Below are 19,238 nucleotides of genomic sequence, written 5' to 3'. Positions count from 1 at the left end.
TGATTCTCTCCTCGTCAATTTAGTTTGAGTAACGTGATTGATCACAAAGTCAGAAGTTATTTGGTAGATGCAGTTGAATGATATTGAAACTCTCCTGAATGGACACTCTGTAGTTTATACAATTATCAGGAAAATCACATGAATTGATGTCAACGAGAATTAATTTTAATAGTCGTATCGCGTGTAATGGCGTAGCCGTAAAAAAACAATTATAATAATTTTGATCTGAACGGTCCGGCTATTAAATAACGAGACTGCGCGCCTAAGGGGCGTCCTAGAGGGGGGGTGAGGAAAAAACAAGTAGTGCGTTGGGTATCTGGAAATCTTCTCTGTTCACGTACCAAAACACGTTTTTATCACTATTATAGTATTTGTGCAGTGGCGGTTTGAAACAAACGTGTTCTTTTTTCTCGTGCCGAAAACCATGTGTGACGAAAAACAGGAGCAAGTTATCACTCTTGAAATTCTCGTTAAATTGAAAAAAACTCCGACTGAGTGCAAAAGACTATGGGGATAATTATCTATCTCGTGCGCGTGTTTTTGAGCGGTGTCAGTGCTGCCGTGAGGGCGGAGAGAACACTGAAGATGACCAGCGCCCAGGTCGCCCTGTTATTGTTTCAACTCCGGAAACAGTGACCAAAATCAACCAAATTGTTCGTGCAGAATGAGTATCTGAATGATTGCCGATGCTGTAAACGCCAATAAAAAACCGGTTAGAAAAATTTTACACTAGGAATTACACATGACAAAAGTCAGTGCAAAGTTGGTGCCAAAAAACCTGACTCCTGACCAGAAGTTCTTGCATCAACAGGTCTGCTCAGATTTTGTTGAAAGGTTAGAAGAAGATCCCGGACTGATGAAAAACATTATTAGTTGCGACGAAACGTGGATTTTTCAATACGATGTTGAAACAAAGCGGCAATCGATGCATTGAAAGACGCCTGAATCGCCCAGAATAAAAAAAGCAAGGATGTTCAAATCAAAATTTAAGGCAACGTTGATCGTTTTTTTCGACATTAACGGTTTCGTGATGACTGAATGGGTTCCAGAGGGTTAGACTGTCAACCAGACTTACTATTTGTCAGTTTTAGCAACACTGCGAGAACGAGTTCGTAGGAAACAGCCGAGTTGTGGAAGAACCACAGATTTTGCACCAGGACAACGTACCTGCCCATAACGCGCTATCTGTGAAACGGTATTTGGCCGATAAACGGACTCGAACAAGCGCTGTAATCGCCAAATCAATGGAAAAAACGTATGGAAATGTATGTGGCGAGGAAACGGGAGTATATTGAAGGAAAGCATTCGAATGTAGAATAATTTTTATAATAAAATCCTTTTTTGTAACCAGTTTCGTTATTTAATAGCAGGTCCTTCGAATATATTCTCGATGCCTAGCTCAATATAATGCATTACAAAAACTTCAATGAAATAAATAGTTTTTAACTATGCATAAGTGAAATATAACATGGAACTGAAATATTACACATGTGATGTATACCTATGATAAAAGAGTTTCAAAATTGGATACAGAATGACTATGTCAAATTCGTTCTGAATCTTAGTGATCATCAAGAAGGTTGTTTCTCCTCTTTGCAGCATACAGAAATTGAGGTTGATCTAAAGGGCGCCAATTTCACAATGAAAACAACTCAAAAAATGTTGGGAATTTGAGTAGTGGTGAAGGATATCAAATGAGTATGTTTTTACCTTGTTTTATAGTGGTATTTTATAGTTGAATTGTGAATTGCGAAGGAACACAACGGTACAAATGGTAAAATGATACAAAATAAAACATAAATTCAAGTCATATTGCTCAACAATAACTGGTATGAATTTACACCATGTAAATACAAAAATCGATTCTTTACTTACATCAGTCTTCAACTCTTCACGTATCTACGTGAGAAGTGTGTATAAATGTTATTTTTGTATAATAGTTTTTCACTGTTATTTACGTGACATGCGTTTCAATCAGAATCAAGTACCGTTGAAGAAATCATATACGTTCGTATCTCAAACAAGTATGATGGTAATGATGTGACGATAGTCGCGTCAATGAACATGTAAAACAGGTCATCTTCGGAAGTCTGAGAAAGACCTACACTATCGACAAGTTTATTTCGAATATTTATTTTTTATGTTATTTGAAATCAGAAACATTTTGAATCAGGTACACTTTGTTATATTGTTTGGTCGGTCGGTAGCTGGTCGGTTCGACGTAGGTGCTTTGTTCATTCGCTCAGTCTACCCCCGTGTTAGTCAGTGGTTCAAGCCCTAGGTTGAACGGTCTTTTTCTACTTGCTATCGTCCAACCCTTGTTAGGAATCACACTTTAAAAGGTAAGACCTCGTTAGTCTTTACCACCCACAAATTTCCATTTCTGAGGGTTATCGTTCCATAATATGAAGGTGTTTTCTTAGTTGACATTGGCTAGTCAGAAATCCTACTGTCAAGCGTAGGTCCAGATATTTCTTCGGCGCCAGCTTCTCAGGGTCGCCCAAGGTGATCCTGGCAAGACTGCATCCTTTAATTCCATCCCATCTCTGTAGGGATTGAGCGTAGGTTTGGCGTTTGGCTAGTTCCGCGATTGACGAAGTCATCAGGCCGTAAGTGTCACTGGGTACTAAAATTCTTAGTCCAGCCGCCAGCCGTTTCCTTGTCTAGATAGTCGGCAATGCGATTACTCTTACTTCTGTCGTGCTCTTTAACCCACCTCAGGATAATGTTATTATCTACCGAGGCTTTGGCTGAATCTTGGTGGCACTCTAGTACTAGCCCAGAGGTAACCCGTTGTCTGTTCAAAGCTATTAGTGCAGATTGTTATGTTTTTGCCTAAAATCACTTTTCTGGTTTCATGAGGGGTAATTGAAACGTTGGTTGCGAGAAGACGACATATCTTCGTACCTACCTGAGGAACTCAATTACCTATAGGATGTCTTTAAAGGTAATAGGTATTACAGCAGAGGAGAATTCAAGCGGGCCATACGTCTCAGGAGTAATCTCAACTAGGCTGGTCAAGAAAAGAGTGTCACTTCCCTATGTTACAAATGTTACAGACCAGATTGGGAGAATCTTAGAGAAACACGGGGTGAAACCAATATTTATGCCAACAAAAGCTATCAGATAACACCCAGTGAACCTTTATCAACACCCGGGGTATACCAGATTCCTTATAGCTGCGGGTCGGTGTACATTGGTGTAACTAGCCGTCTCTCTGAATACAAGGGAAATTGTCGACTCAGACAAACCGACAAATATGCTGTAGCCAAACATGCTCTCAACTTAAAATGCACCACCATTATCTTATTCAAAAATACAGTAATACTCGATAAAACTTAAAATTACTCTTCAAAAGTATATAAAGAGGTAATAGAAATTGAAAAACGGTGATGATTTCAATGAAAAACAGAGGAAATGAACATCAATTAAGTCTGACTACCTGTCGTTAAAGGTACCCAAACAAGATCAGGTAATCCAGTTGAGATAAACCAAGTCACGCCCACTAATAAAAATATAAACCCAGAGTTGAATACTAGCATCGTAGGTGAAAAGTTCGTAGCAAGACACCGAAGAGTACAGACCTGTTTAGTACACGAAAGCTTATGTTATCTGAAAAGATAAAAACCCTGACAATTTTAAAATATCATTCATAGCTGAAATTAGTTCTCATCAGAACTATTTGTGTGTATCTCACACATAATTTTTGAATTTTCAAATTCTTAATTTACTAGGAACGCTCTCAATATATGTACCATTGAGAAATGGAACAGGAAATTGAGAGACTGTCAGAGGGAAACCTTCAACTGAAAAAAAAAGAGAGCACGACAAGGACATATTAGAACTAGTGAGAGAAATGACGGCAATGATAACAAGGCTCCAAGAACTAGAGAAACAACAACGCTTGGGAAGATGAAGAGAAAAAACAACCAAAGGAAGAACCAGCAAGGATAGAAACTGGCACCAGGCTGAGTAAGGTAAAAAGGCAGAAGAAGCCAAAGTAGGCTCCTGAGATAATAGGCATGATGAAAGAGAAGAACATTGACAAACCAAGCGGCCACAAGACATGAAAGAAACTCTGAAACAGAGTCGGAGGACGGTTTCATAAAGGTAGGAAAACCAAACCGCCGCATCAGAAGGCGCATAGCCCACGTAAAAGCTGGCAGTGATAGTGAAGACGGAAACGGCAACCATTGAAGAAATAGTGCCAACCCCAAGTGAAGAAATGACCCCTGAAAAAGTGGAACGAGCTTCACAAAACTAAACTATGATACCAACTGTACCAGTCTGGCCAACAGCTAAGAAAGGGATGGCAAACACTGAAGAAATGGTACCAACCGTTAATACAAATACGAACACGAATGCAAACTCGAATACTAACACGGATTCAAATACTGATCAAGCCTCCACCAATAGTGATGCACCCGGATGGGAACGTCATCTTCACAGACCTAGGAGTCACCCTCCACAGGAGATTACCGTTCAGGCACCACATACGATAGAGACTAACATAGGACTCAATGTAAAACTGTTGCTAATCAAGACCGTTCTACCTCCAATCGTTGTTGCCTGTTTAAGCTCTGCCATATATTACAAAATGCCTGAAAGAGCAAATTGAAATACAATACGGAGGGGGGGGCATGCGGGAGCATTGTAGGTAATCGTAATTGATGAATTCGGAACAACGGAAGCATCAACTCGGGCACTGCGATTGTCACAACATCGCCATTGTTAATGTGTATTGCAGTGGTAGAAGGTACGTCAGGCATAAAAACCTGCAGATAACGGCCAAAAAACCTTTCAGCTTACAGCTTCCAAACAGTTGGTCGGTAGCCGGTCGGTTCGACGTGTGTGCTTCGTTCACTTACTCAAATTGAACGCAGTATTGGTTGGTGGTTCAAGCCCCAGGCTGAACGATCGATTTTTACGTGCTATCGTCCAACCCGTGTTAGGAATCACACGTTAAAAGGTAAGACCTCGTTATCCTAAGCTCGCAGAAGTTTCGACTTCTGAGGGTTGTCGTTTGTAGGGGTGCGACAGCTGGTTAACGGAAAAGCAGATTTCAAATAGATTATTTTTAAACAGTTATCACCGGCCGTAAAAGTTTACATTCCTTAATACAAATGACATTTACATGACAGGAATCAGAAATTTCTACTCATACGGGAGAAAAATAGTGGTCCAAAAATTGTATTAAATTTCGTTAGTTTCGAAGTTCGAAACCTAAAGTTTTGGGTTATTGAAAAAGTATTGTAACTATTTATTTGAAATGGTCTATCACGAAACTTAATGTGACAAACCAAATTCGGGAGAAGCGGCGGGCAACAACTAGTATAGTTCAAGTAGACGATATAGTGCAATCCACCTTCCAACAGCTCCCCTTTGATAATATAGTTAGGGAGCTAACTAATTTCGTTATTCAATAATCATTTATAATTATATGAGAATCACAATAACTATATGATATATATGTATAATAAAAATATACATAATGGATATATCGTTTTTATAGGTGGGTGGGAAAATAGGGATCCACATAACGGGGTGGAAATTGAAAATACTTCTGAATACTTCTTACTCACATATATTTATGCAATCGATCGCTTCAAAAACACTTCACTAACTTTCTTCGAAAGGTTCTGATAATTCCTCTTCCATATTCTCTGTTTGACTATCACTGTCATCATTTAAATCAATATGATATAAATGAATTTATTTCCACCATTATTATGGAAGTGTACAATCTCCATATAGTCTTTTCAATTGAAATGTTGATCCTTTTCTGCCAGTTTTCTTCGGTAATATTGAATACTTCTTCTTTAATTAGCTCTATTAACTTTTTATAAAATTTTGGAAAATTATTTTTACGCCTGATGCTTTGTTTAAATTTTTCCCAAATCAACTCGATGCGATTGAAAACACAAAAATAGGGGTGAAATCTCAGTATGGTGTTTCCATACTTTTCAGCAATACTTTCAAACTCTTTCAAATGTTTTTGTGTGTAAAACTTCAACTAGTTGGGTTTTGCTATAGTAATCTTCAAAATAAAAATTGTTATCCATTAAAAAACTTTGTATGTCATCTGTCCTCGAATTTTCATTCGGTACTTTGATGAGCTGTCGCGAATGATAGTAAGCGTTGTCAAGAACTACAGTACTATTCGCATCCAAATTTGGGATCAATGTGTTTTCAAAGCATTCCTCGAAAATATTACCTTCCTTGGTCTTCCTTTACTTCCTCCGCAATGCACAATGATTAGTCGCTATCCTTTGTTTGCAGGCATGTTAGGTTCACATTCTCGAACCATTAGTCTACCCTTTTGTAACTGTGTCGTGAGTTTCGTCCAAATAAAAAATTTGCCGTTGTTTTTGTCTATATTTAGTTATTTGTTCTAAGTACTTGTTACGCAATTCCACTATTCTTCTGCTTTCCATAACTGCTTGACGTTTGTTTATTATTTTAAATTCAAATCCTAGTTTCTTTATCCAATTCTGAAGAGTTTTGTCTGAGCACCTCACGTTATGGCCGGAAGTATTCAATGAACCTTTTTCCTGAAGTACGAAAAATTACTCACTGGCAGCGCTAGTAGTTCGGTAGGGTCAAACACTGCCTCATCTTCATATAAACATATGGCAAAGTACAATTAAAAAATAATGTTTTTAACAGAAGATGTTTCTGGAGCAAAACTAAAATTTGCAACTGTAAAGGATTACAATGTTGTAACATTAAAACGTTGGCTTGCATGCCGTAATTTAAAAGTAACTGGAAAAAAAATTGATTAATAGACAGGTTAGTATACAGATTCTAGTAAAAGAGTAGCGGTAGATTCAAACTGCAATAAAAGAAATTTAAATTAATTATGAATTTCAGATTTATTTCCCAGTGAAATATAAATCAAATATAAATGGTAATTAAATAAATTCAATTAAATATAATAAATGAATAAAGTTTAATGAACGATTGAGATTATTATCTCATTCTAATCAGTAGTAATAAACTATGAAAAGTTTACTATTCATTTCATGTTTAGAGCATACATATGAATATTTATTTATTTTTTGCAGTGTCAAATCCACCATTTTCGAAGCACGTATCCATTTCTTACATCAAACCTCATCAATATGAGGTTTTATAATGAGTATAAAAAACACGTTTTCTTCCGGATATCGATTATCCGACGTACAATTCGCAAAACAGCAATGCTTTGTTGGCATTATTCTAGCACAAAATAATTTTTTATATCAGATTTATATTTTTGAATAATAAATTAACATTACGTAAATAATTCTGTTTTACATGTGAATAGTTTATGTTTGTCCCTATACTACTAGTGCTGCTTCTCGTGACACGTTCGCTGTACTATTCTCAGGAAAAAGGCTCATTTTTTCTTTATGATTTCTGTTGCAGGAATCTCATTGCTTCTATAACACTCGTATATTATTTTTTTCAATGATTTTATTGGATGAACATCTAAATGTATTGGTAATCCTGTATCAGATCGCGTCTTGCTTTCATAAGTTTGTTTTTTACTATTTTACGTACAGTTGAGAAAGGAATTTCGGTCAAATCTGATATTGCTTGTATAACAGTTTGTTCCCCTTGAAATCAAACTTGAGATATAGATTCTTATATACATTAAAACATACTCTCTGTGTTTTAATATTCAAATCCATCCGACTCTTATTCACTGGTATCTCTTTGAAGCTTTGTTCAGCATCGTTATTGGAATCATTATATTGGAAAAAGTCTGCGTTGTTATCACACTCGTTATTACTATTAGTACTTGTCCAAGGACGCCAGCCACATTTTAAGCAAATAAAAAAAATTTTTAGTAATTATAACTGCACCAATATCGAATTTCAACACTCAAATCGCGAACAGTTCCTGAACTGAAAGCGACGGCGATAACCATCCCCACATGCCCCGATTTCCATTCGTCACCGTAACATGACTTCAAATTTAATTTTATGACTCTTCAGCCAATCATATAACTCGCTTCGTAAAAATTATCCAATACGAACCGCCAAGTCTACAGTTCACGTGTACTAGTTCGCTGCCGGTTCATTTCTATGTATTGGTTATTTTGGCCTTTGAGAGTGCCGCCACCTTTAAATGTGCACAATATCGTTTACTTCGACTATACAAGATATTTTATCATTAAGTTGGGACGTTGTGTCAACAACAATTCATCCCAACACTTTTTCTATTAGACATGATACTCGAAATTCAAAATATGATTAAAAAGGACCTAAATGTAAGGTTTACATCATACGGCATGTGAGACTTCAAAATGAAATGAATTTTATAAAAACGGCATTGTCTCAATGACATTATGAACGCATTATCACTGCAACTCTGATTTTCCAATTTGCTAATCGTAAAATAACCCTTTCACTTATATTATCAATCTACGTCATTAATTTTGCTTTACAGCCTTAAACAAAGTGATCAGAAAGTAAATATAACATTCCAGTTAGGTTAAACTGTCTGGTTCTAAGTGATTAGATAATTGAAGTGACAATTACAGGCTTGTCTTTTTCCAGAAATCGGAATTGCATTTACTCTTTCGCCAATAAACCACAGCGCCAAAGAAGTGGTTAGCACAGTAACTAACAAGATCAGAATTGTCTTTTGATAATTATTTTATTTCCATTGGAAAATATTTTGAAAAGATTACTGTATGGAAAACAATCCTTTATTACATTACAACATGGCGCAATGGTTTTCAATAGAGTGAAACTACGATATGATATGTGTGTTAATATACGTTTTTCCGTTAACCAGCTGTCGCTCCCCTGCGAAAGACAACTCTCAAAAGTCGAAACTTGTACGAGCTAAGGACTAACGAGGTCATACCTTTCAACGTGTGATTCCTAACGTGTGATTCCTAAACAAATGAAGAAAAAAATTGGAAAATGTTGTTTAGTCTTGGTGATGATTTTTTCTGACCAAAATAAAAAAGGGATTTTCTGATATAATGAATGATTTCAGGGAAACGATGTAACGACACAATGAATATTCTATACACTGAATTATATATTTTTTATAAACATGAAAAAACGGTTAACATATGTTCAAAATGTATATTTTTCGTTAACCAGCTGTTGCACCCCTACAAACGACAACCCTCAGAATTCAAAACTTGTGCCCTATTTCTCAGAAATAATCTGCTGAGTTATTATTTTGATAATTTTCAATGTGAATATTTGGATGTGATCTTATTTATTATATATCGGCTAGCCAGTGCCGGCCCGAAGCGAGTTTTAGGATGGAGCCAGATCCATCCTAAATTCCCCTTGCTAACAATGTCCCTTGTATATACTAGTTGTGCGTTCACTTGTAAGAATGGTTCATGGAACTGAAAAAATCTAAGTTTTATTGGTTAACTAAAAAAGTAATTTTTCACCTTGTTTTTCAATAATAAGAGTTTCAGCTGCTACATATAAGACTTGATCAGTATTGAAAATTTCAATAAATCAGAAGATATAAATAAATACTGACAATGAAGAAGAGATAAAACTGGAAACTCTGGCATAGAATAAATCCCAGTTATCAGAAATGCAATACTCCTTTCGACGCGCATTTCGCTAACCCCGTTGGCGTCTTCAGAAGATAAAAATACTTTATTAAAATGATATCAGGAGAGGATTCCAACTTTCACAAAAACAACCGAGAAAAATTGCGAATAATGTTTTTTCAACAATTTCAAAATCTTGGGAAAAACATTTTTCTCTGAAGATGAAACTATAGTACCATGTTGACTGAAGTATATTTTTTCTGATGGTACCCTGTTTACCGAGTTATATTGTTTCTGATAGACAGCCCAGTATAAATATTTTTAAAATGACACTGCGATTATAACGAATACCAGGCAATTTTTGGAAAGTAAAGAATGAGAGAGGTACAAAGGGCGAATTGATCACATCATCTCTAGTATTCAAATCAATATGTGATATATAGTAATTGAAGAAACATTCATGAACCCAATTTGAACCTTTTTTTCATGACATCTTGAAAGCCTCTGGAAAATGACCTCTTTGAAACTTATAATGATGTACATGCCGGGTTAGGAATCACACGTTGAAAGGTAATACCTTGTTAGTCCTTAACTCGCACAAGTTTCAACTTTTGGGAGTTGTTGTTTGTAGGGCAGCGACATATTCAAACAGATTCAACATGTACATTTTCCACTGTTTGTCTGACAAGTTGATCCTGACAAAATTGAATACATTTTATGATGAATCCAAACTTTAAAATAATTAACTTCACGAATTCATCAATATAATAGTCACACCTCTCCCAGACATAAAATTCATGCTTCAGAACGGATAGGCTTGAACTTTATAAAAGATAATATGAGACCTCAAGTCCAAATCTGCTTCCTACCTCCTAGACATTTGACTTTGAGAATACCCAAATACATAGACTCATATAAATTAACAAATTTATTTTTTCAACCATACAATGAACTGAAAAAAGTAGATAATGTACTGAAAAATAATTCAGAAGGTCCTAGGTAACAGTCATCACACCATTCTTCTGAGCAATCTACGGTATTGATCAGATAAAAACATAATCGAATCGTTGGGCGTAGTATTTACATATTTACTCACGCTACGAATTATTTTTTAGTTTTTAGTACATTATCTACATCATTATTATTTTTTTTTCAATGCAACCGTTTGACATAAAAATGTATCTACTAATTCTATTTTCATGTTTTCAGTTTCTAATTTTGTTGAGTACACAAAGATTCAATTTTTTCATTGTAAGAAACTTGTGGAAAGGTGTCAGTGTGTTTTAAACTTTGTAGGATTGTCAGTATTTAACAACTTCTTCTAGGATTAGATTGTCGAAAAAACAGAGTTTTGAATAATGTAGACTACAAATTATGAAGGTAAAGTGACTTTCAAAAGAGATGATTAAAAATCCAGTTCAAGAAGTGTAATCTAAAGACATGAATAATTCCAACATTAACATATTAACTACCTAATAGTTTTCAGTTTAATATGTATATGATAATTTATCTAATTGAACATATAAATGATTTCTCATCGGATGTTTGTGAGGCGATTTAATTATTAAAGAGGCTACCAAGAAATTCGCTACATCGTAAATGACGATATAATCCAAACAAATATATACCGTCATTGAAAATGAAATTTCAATAAGTAAATGATTGCGAACTCATAATTATATTTTCATAACCGTAGAAATAAATCAGTATCATTAATGTCGCTATAAAACTCGCAATAAAAATATTTATCTATCGATAGTTGTTCAACTTTCGAAATATCCCTTTTTATGATGATTCTCGCATTCACGCGAATTGATTTATTATTTTAATATCGAATTTCACTGATCGCGAACTATACAGGGTGTATCTTAAATGTTTTCACATGTCACATTTTCAAAAAGAACCACTGATATTCTTGATATGAAAAAAAATATTCAAGTTTCTCAAAATTAAAAACTTTTGTCCAATTTATGCAATTTTGAAGGTTTCTCCGTTTCTGGTGGGCTGAAAAAAAAAAACGGCCTGTACATACAGACCGTTTTTTAGCTGATCCCACTCTTGCCATTTCGGAAACGGTGAAACCTGACTATACAAACTGCCTGCAGAAACAGACCGTATATACAGGCCTGCATATACGGACATAAAAATACTATGGCTCTTGCAATAATATTTAAATTTCAATTTTCCAACATTTGTCGAGCTCCAGTGTTACTATCTTCATTCGCGTTTCAGGGTCGTAGTTTGGAACTGCATCCTTACGTTTCGCCAGCACGAGGGGCTGGCTTCTTCAGAGGTTTATTCATCTTGGCGATTCACCGATGACAGTCATCGGTAAATCACTTTGAAGACATAGTTGATTGTGACAAAAATCACTATGAACAATGGAATCTGAGAAATAAAAAAGCATGAAATATCCAAGTCATGAAACGAGATTTCGATACTTTTTTAGATGACATTTGGGTAGTGTAAAGAGATAAATAACAGTCATTCCGTTTGATATCATGTATATCAATTTGTTCACAAAAATGTTCAGTTCTCCTTTGGATGATCAAAATACCATAAATGAACAGATCTGAGTCTTTGGAATACAGACAAAACCCACCTAAAAACAGGTAGGTACGATTTACCTTTTGTGAAGAATTCAAGACATTTTGTCGAACTACTAGGGTCAATTGAAGTCACACAGGAAGATCAACTAATTAGTTTCGACGTGGAAAGCCTTTACACCAACGTTCCGGTCGAAGAAGCACTCCAAATCATACAGAGAAAGCTATCCGAAGACGGGAACCTGAAAGAGAGAACGAATCTACCTATAAAAGTAATTATGGAATTACTAGGATGCTGTGTACGAAATTGTTATTTCCAACTGAAGGACGAATTCTTTACACAAGATGAGGGACTACCAATGGGATCGCCACTTTCACCAGTCATAGCCAACATATATATGGAGTGGTTTGAAACTCTGGCCATTGAAGAAGCCCACAAGAAACCTCGAGTCTGGTTGAGATATGTTGACGACACCTTCATAATATGGAACTATGGGAATACTGAACTAGACGCCTTTCTGAAACACATCAACAGCGTGAGACCTTCCATCACTTTCACAATGGAGAAGGAAATCCACAATGAATTGCCATTCTTAGACGTTTTGGTGAAGAGGACCGACACTAAGTGGGAAACATCTGTATACCGAAAACCCACTCATACGGGACAGTATCTGAACCACGAATCCAACCACCATCAATCGACAAAAAGAGGAATCATCAAGACTCTATTAGACCGTGCTTTTGGGCTCTGTAATACAAAGGAAGGTCTCGAGAAGGAACTAGACATCATCAAAAACGATCTTCAGCGGAATGGATACTCCAAAGCGATGGTAGAAAAGACTTTGGCTAAAAGACAGCAGGAGCCTCGCAAGGAAGAGAAGCCGTCACAACCAGTGCTTGCACTTCCCTACATCAGAGGATTATCGTAGAGGATAAGAAGAATTGGTTCCAAGTACAACATTAGAACCTGTTTCAGATCCGGTAACACTATCCGTAGCAGCCTCACGAAAACCAGGCCCCCAAACGCGGACTGCGATTCCAAGAATTGCATTTACCGGATACCCTGTGAGTGCGGAAAATCCTATATTGGTGAAACTAAGAGGCCATTGAATGTTCGCATTGCCGAGCACAAGAAGCACACACAGCGAGGAGAAACCAGCAAATCAGGAATAGCAGACCATGTTTGGACCCATCAACACAACATCAAGTGGTCCCAAGCTGAGATCTTGCACAGAGAGGAACATTGGTTCAGGAGAAAATTTAAGGAAGCCGCATACATGTTGTCCAACAACGTATTCAGCCAGGCCAGCGTAGATATACGAAACATATGGAAACCCATCATCAAACGGAAAATGACCAACTCCCGCCAAATCGGTCATCTCTCACGGAATCAGTGAAGCGGAAAATGGAAAGTAGAGAAAGTGAAAGTATTTCAACGACCTATAAAATAGTCATCTCTCGGAGGAATCAGTCCAGTCATCACCCGAAGACGATTGTAGATACCAACAATCGAAACGTCGTGAACTAACGTGACTTGGAATCTCTACACTTTTTTACTTTTTATTATTTTCTTTTTGCATTCCTTTAATTTTTATTTATTCAATTATTATATTTTTACTTGTAGGTTACTTCACTATCATTTCATTTCAGGTTTATTGTTGCTTAATATAATTGTTATTTTCAACTATTCTTTTTTAATTATTCTTTTTTACTTGTTTCAGGGATTTCAAATCATTTTATATAGTAGACAATGGAAGTCCGAACTAGTGAAATTTACCTAAAATAAATTCTAACTGCAGAGACTGGTTAACGAATTGTCCAACTCATTTCAGAAAATGATACATTAGTCAATCACAAATACCACAGATATGTATATTCCACAACAGTCTGAAATTACAGTTTGTGCAATGACCCTGTGAATTTCTGGATCATACTGTTCCTCATTGGAAATTTTGTTTTCCAAAGTAATCAAAGTATATGTCGCTCTTGCAAGAGTAGTCTCTAAATAAAACATGTTTGTATTGTCTACTGACAAAAAGCTGTGAACGTTTTATATAAATACATACCGGAGTGGGTCGCTACTATATTCTAAATGTCAAATATTTCACCAGTAAACATTTTGGTGAAAATGTATATTAAATCATCAATATAAATGAACTTGGGGCAATGAAAAACAAAATCACACGTTTGATCGTGAGATATGAATAGGTAGAACACAAAATCAAAAATGAACAGACTCGCAATATATGTTGGATCTTATACAGACTTGAATTGAAGGGGTTATATTTTTAGGAGTGATTAATTTAGTTTATGGCTTTCTACTACTCCATCTTGATACAAAAAAAAAGAAGGATGAGGGAATCTTCCAAAGAAAGAAAGGAAGTAATCAATTTGAAAATAAGTAACTCTATACATGGATGTGTAGAACATGCAAAGAAGTAATTTTCAGACACAAACTGAAAGAAAGTCGTCCTGAAACAGCTACTTTCATATAAACATTGAATTACACGAAAGAAAAAAATCTTTCGAAACAAATACTTCTATATGAACAATGAATTATACAGAAGATACTTTTCTCTACTCAGTTTGTATTTCAAACATTCGTTGTGGAATAAAAATCAGATATCATTCACATGAGTTCTACTTTGAATGAATGGTAACAAATTGCACTTACATGGAACACTGTCATCCTCACTGATATACATCGATGTATCGCCTTAAGACACTTCCCCAAGGCTCTTCAGTATCAAATTATTTCAGTTTGTGTCTGAAACTTACTTCTTAGCATGATCTACAGATCCATGTATAGAGTTACTTATTTTCAAATTGATTACTTCCTTTCTTTCTTTGGAAGATTTCCTCATCCTTTTTTCTGTATCAAGATGGAGTAGTAGAAAGCCAAAAACTTTCTTTCCCAAAAATTATACAGACTGTTTTTTTCAGCTGATTCGACTTTTGCCATTTCGGTAATAATAAGACTTACAAGGTTAGTCAAATCACATTAAACTTAATTATTTTGGAGGAACAATAGCATATTATGTGCCTCTCAATGGCTCTTTCTGAGATATTCGCAAAAAACTGAAATTGGCCGATGTTTGTTGTGATCTGGTGTGAACCAATTTCCTTTCAATGATCTATTTTTTGTCAACAATTTCAGTTACCACTATTGTAACAAGGCAGATAATACTATTCTTCTTACCTAGAACTTGAAGATGAAGACTTATGTCAACTCTGAATATTTTTCAACCCTGACTCGGAAATACCATTGTGAAAGTGAAAATGTGTTTGAGAAACAATTGAACATACATTGATATATAGGTAATGTGGAAAACACATTTAGAAATTCAAGTAAAATGCATTCCACTTATTTTGGTGTCAATTTCTTTTTGTATATTAGTATGTCAATTTTTCGATTTTTCCAACATAAATATGTGTGATTGCAATGGAAAATTTGAACTTTCATTTGAAGAAATCTCTCACTGAACGAATTGTGATGATGCATTCAGAATGAATAAAACACCCAAAATACATGTTTTTTGACGCAGGGTCATATTTGTGATAATTATTTGTGAATACCTAAACAGTATTCATACCTATCTGCAAATTCTCAAGAGACATTCTAGACCGATAATATATGTCTCTACTTTATGAAATAATTTCGGACATGGAATTGTATGACCTGACATTAACGATGTTTTTTCGAAGAGGAACACCCATAAATAGTTACATCCATTGATGCGATAGTTACTACTGATTGATGAAAAACTAGATGTCTGTTCTGAAGAAAACTTCAAATAGGAATTCAATGAATGAAAGGTCGCATTGAAAGCTGGTTCAGACCAAATCATAACAGATATGAAACAGCACAAAGAGTCCTTCAATCTGATTTTATTTTTAGGTCCGATGAAAGGTCGCGTTATGAAAGATTTTTTCGTGAATCCAAATAGGCAACTTCCGACTAATTCAACAGATCCTATGAGTATTTGCGATATAGCAATAACTAAACAACGGTTGTCAGACATTATTCATATAAAAAAAAAAAGTTGTTATTGACATACATATATGAGGATCCTCTATGTTACATTTATGATAGCTTCATTTCAACGTCACTTTCAGTTCCCGATGAAGACACAATAATAACTTCGAAAGCTGGAACCAAAAAAATAGATGCATAATATTTCTGCCTCTGACTGCTATAACCGATTCAACCTCCCTATGTTATTCCTTTATTCATATCTATATATAAAAGAATTCGTGACTGGCTTTAATGTAAATCAATTTATTTCGTGGAGTTGCACTCAGATTGGTAGGACTGTTGCAAGGAATACACTTTGTTATATGTCAAGTTTACGGTAAATTTATTACCTTCGTCAGGACAATTAAAACAGATTACAAGATACTTTTTAGATTTATAGATTTATATAGAGACGTTTAGTCACAAAAAGGAAAGGGTTTGCTGATCCTTTAGACTATACAATTTGTCTATTTTCATATCGTATGACTTGCATATATTGTGTCAACTAACCTTTCGTGTGTAATAATAATTATTACCTATCTCAGTCTGCGGTGAGTCCCCGTACTAATATAACAGGGCAAGTGACCGCCCAGGAAGTTCACAATGTGTACCGCAGAAAAGCTCGTCGAAGAGAAATATGTACTTACCATTATTGAAGTAACTAATAAAAAAATATATCCCAGCATTTTGTTTCGGAATAATCACCACCACCGTAAATCAAAAGCACACATCCAAAACATTACAGAACACCGCATTGTAAACACTGATCGTCTCAATAGGCGATGTGTTTCTTTACTCTCCCAAGAACTGCACTGATCAACTGATACAAAATATGTACAACAAACCGTTTGTACAACAAGGACGGCCGCTTACTACTGTGGTCGGTAACAAAAGTTTGATGTTTATTGAAGTAGGAGAAGAATGGGTACTAATGAAATATATGGATTTATCGTAATTTACAAGTCGTTAGTAAGTTGTTGTATAAACACAGTTGAACAGTGCCGGATTAGCTTTTTGTAACTTCAAAGCGAACGGGGTCTTCGAATCGCTGGCTTGTATTTTATTTGGGAATATTGTAGCAGCGATTTTGTCTGTTTAACTGGTACAGATAGGCAACTAGGCAAATCCATTGAATATGCCAATTCCATCCACCCGTCAATAAAATTCACCACTGAAAACGAGGTAAATAATTCAATAAAATACTTTGACTTAACCATTACGAAAAATAAACATGAATTTGCAATTTTCCACAAACCATCTTACACGGACATTATCATACGTAATTCCTTCATACACCCTTACCAGCATAAAGTTGCTATATTCAATAGTAGTTATGCTTCACAGACTATTGAATATTTCACTATCTAAGAGTAGTTTCCAGAGAGAGCTGAGTTTGATCAAATTAATCGCAGTCAGGTTATAATGTAAATATTATAGACTCCATTATTTCCAAAAAGTCTATCTACTCGAATTCAAGATGCGATAACGTCAGTTATAGGACATTGTCATATTTGGGTGAACTAACCATTAATATTGCCCGAATTTTGAAGAAAGAATGCGTAAACGTAGTTTACAAAACGAATAATAGTCTAAGTAAATTTATTATTAAAACAATAAAGACAAAACTTTGGTGTCGGATAGATCAGGAGTATATAAGCTGACTTGTGGTTCTTGTCCAAAATTGTATATTGGCCAAACAGGGAGAACATTTTCCCAAAGAATTAAAGGAAACAGAAATAATTTTGTAAATAGAAAGACCAATTCCACATTGGTCCACTTTTTAGCAGAAGGACATGAGTTCAATAATGAATGTGACGTGTTACATTTAGAAGAGAAGAGTTTCAAACTTAATCTTCTAGAATGCTTACATATCAAAAGATTCAGTAATTCTTGTAATTTACTGAATGATCAATTAGAATTGAATGATTCACCGTTACTAAATGATTTTTCAAATGTGAAAACCGGAACATAAGCTCAGGTAATTGAATTCATTAAAAAATTATAGTCCGGTCATTATACAATATTGAATTCAAGAAAATTGCGACAGAGCTTAATTTTGGTGAAAACCTTCATTTTACCATAAAAAATAAAAATTTGAAAGTCCCAATCGGTCCCATGAGCGCTTCAAAAGTTATTCGGGGTCGAAGGTTAAAATGTCAGGTTTTTTGAGTTTTTCTCGAAAACCGTGAGTTTTATCAAAAAAATATTTCAGACCAATGTTGTAGATCTCAAAATTCTCTACATAAATGGTTCTCATGATTTTTTCCGTAAGTATCACTGTTCCTGAGATATCGCAATTGTAAAAGTCACGGTACATGTAATATGCTCACATTAGCCACGTATATACACATTCAGGCACTTAAGCAAGTAAAAATGCCTGTTTGTGTCTCTTTCATGTATATAATATATATTATATTCAGAAAATATATATTTGAAGGACCGTCAGTCCCTTCGAAATTACCCTCTACCCATATGGAATATAACATCTGGCTACCTATTCTATTTTCCATGTGGCGTCGTTCATATGCCTGCTTCTTTTAGTGTTAAACGTTCTGTTCGAATGAATATACGTATTTATTACAAGCGTCTACTATACGAGTTTTTAGTGATTAATATTTGAAAATAAAAATGTCGCAATTTTGCTTTATTTGCTCTAAGCTTTTGACTGAAGGTGAAACTGTTGTAGTTAATCGTGGAATGCAAACTTTAATCGATGCAAGTGATGCGAGAAGTGATGAGTTTACTGAATATTTAAGAGGTCTAAAGTCCGTTACAATCCACGTGGATTACCGAAAATCATACACCCAAAAAACTTCAATTGCCGCAGCAAAATGACAACGTGAAAATGAACAGGCCAGTACTTCAAAAGTAGGTCCACCTCGTACTAGAGCACGAGTAAATCAATCCAGCTTTAGTTTGAAAGAAAACTGATTATTTTGTGGCGATGAAGTAGATGAACAGGCTGAGAAAAAGAAACCGCAGAGTCTTCGAAAAAAATTTACAAAGTTTCTGCACTCAAATTTAAATAATCTATTTTGAAATTAGCTGAAGATCGTTCTGATGACATCAAAAGCTGTCGTTGATTGTATCATATTGATAGTTGTTACAAGTCTTTTCTAAGACCTAATACTAATACTGGCGGTAAAATTGGATTAAAGAA

At 35.3% G+C, this 19,238-nt stretch overlaps 1 protein-coding gene across 4 annotated transcripts in view; it reads right to left on the bottom strand.

The window, feature by feature from the left end:
- The window catches only part of LOC111506597 (protein spaetzle), a 41,184-nt gene that overhangs the window by 11,801 nt on the left and 10,145 nt on the right, over positions 1–19,238 (bottom strand). For 2 of the 4 annotated variants that reach the window (XM_023161721.2, XM_023161722.2), the window contains exon 1: positions 16,726–17,002. The exons of 1 other annotated variant lie outside the window; for it this stretch is intronic. In XM_023161721.2, the coding sequence (XP_023017489.2) occupies positions 16,726–16,764 (39 nt within the window). In that variant the 5' untranslated portion in view covers positions 16,765–17,002. Of the gene's footprint in view, positions 1–16,725; positions 17,003–19,238 lie in introns of those variants that run through there. One more of the 4 variants, XM_023161723.2, reaches the window with a different exon arrangement.

Source organism: Leptinotarsa decemlineata, unplaced genomic scaffold (assembly GCF_025532065.1).
Source record: "Leptinotarsa decemlineata unplaced genomic scaffold, Ldec_3_MD MMD2_tig00000199_RagTag_RagTag, whole genome shotgun sequence".
Classification (NCBI taxonomy): domain Eukaryota; kingdom Metazoa; phylum Arthropoda; class Insecta; order Coleoptera; family Chrysomelidae; genus Leptinotarsa; species Leptinotarsa decemlineata.
This window is presented reverse-complemented; position numbering and strand designations above follow the sequence as displayed.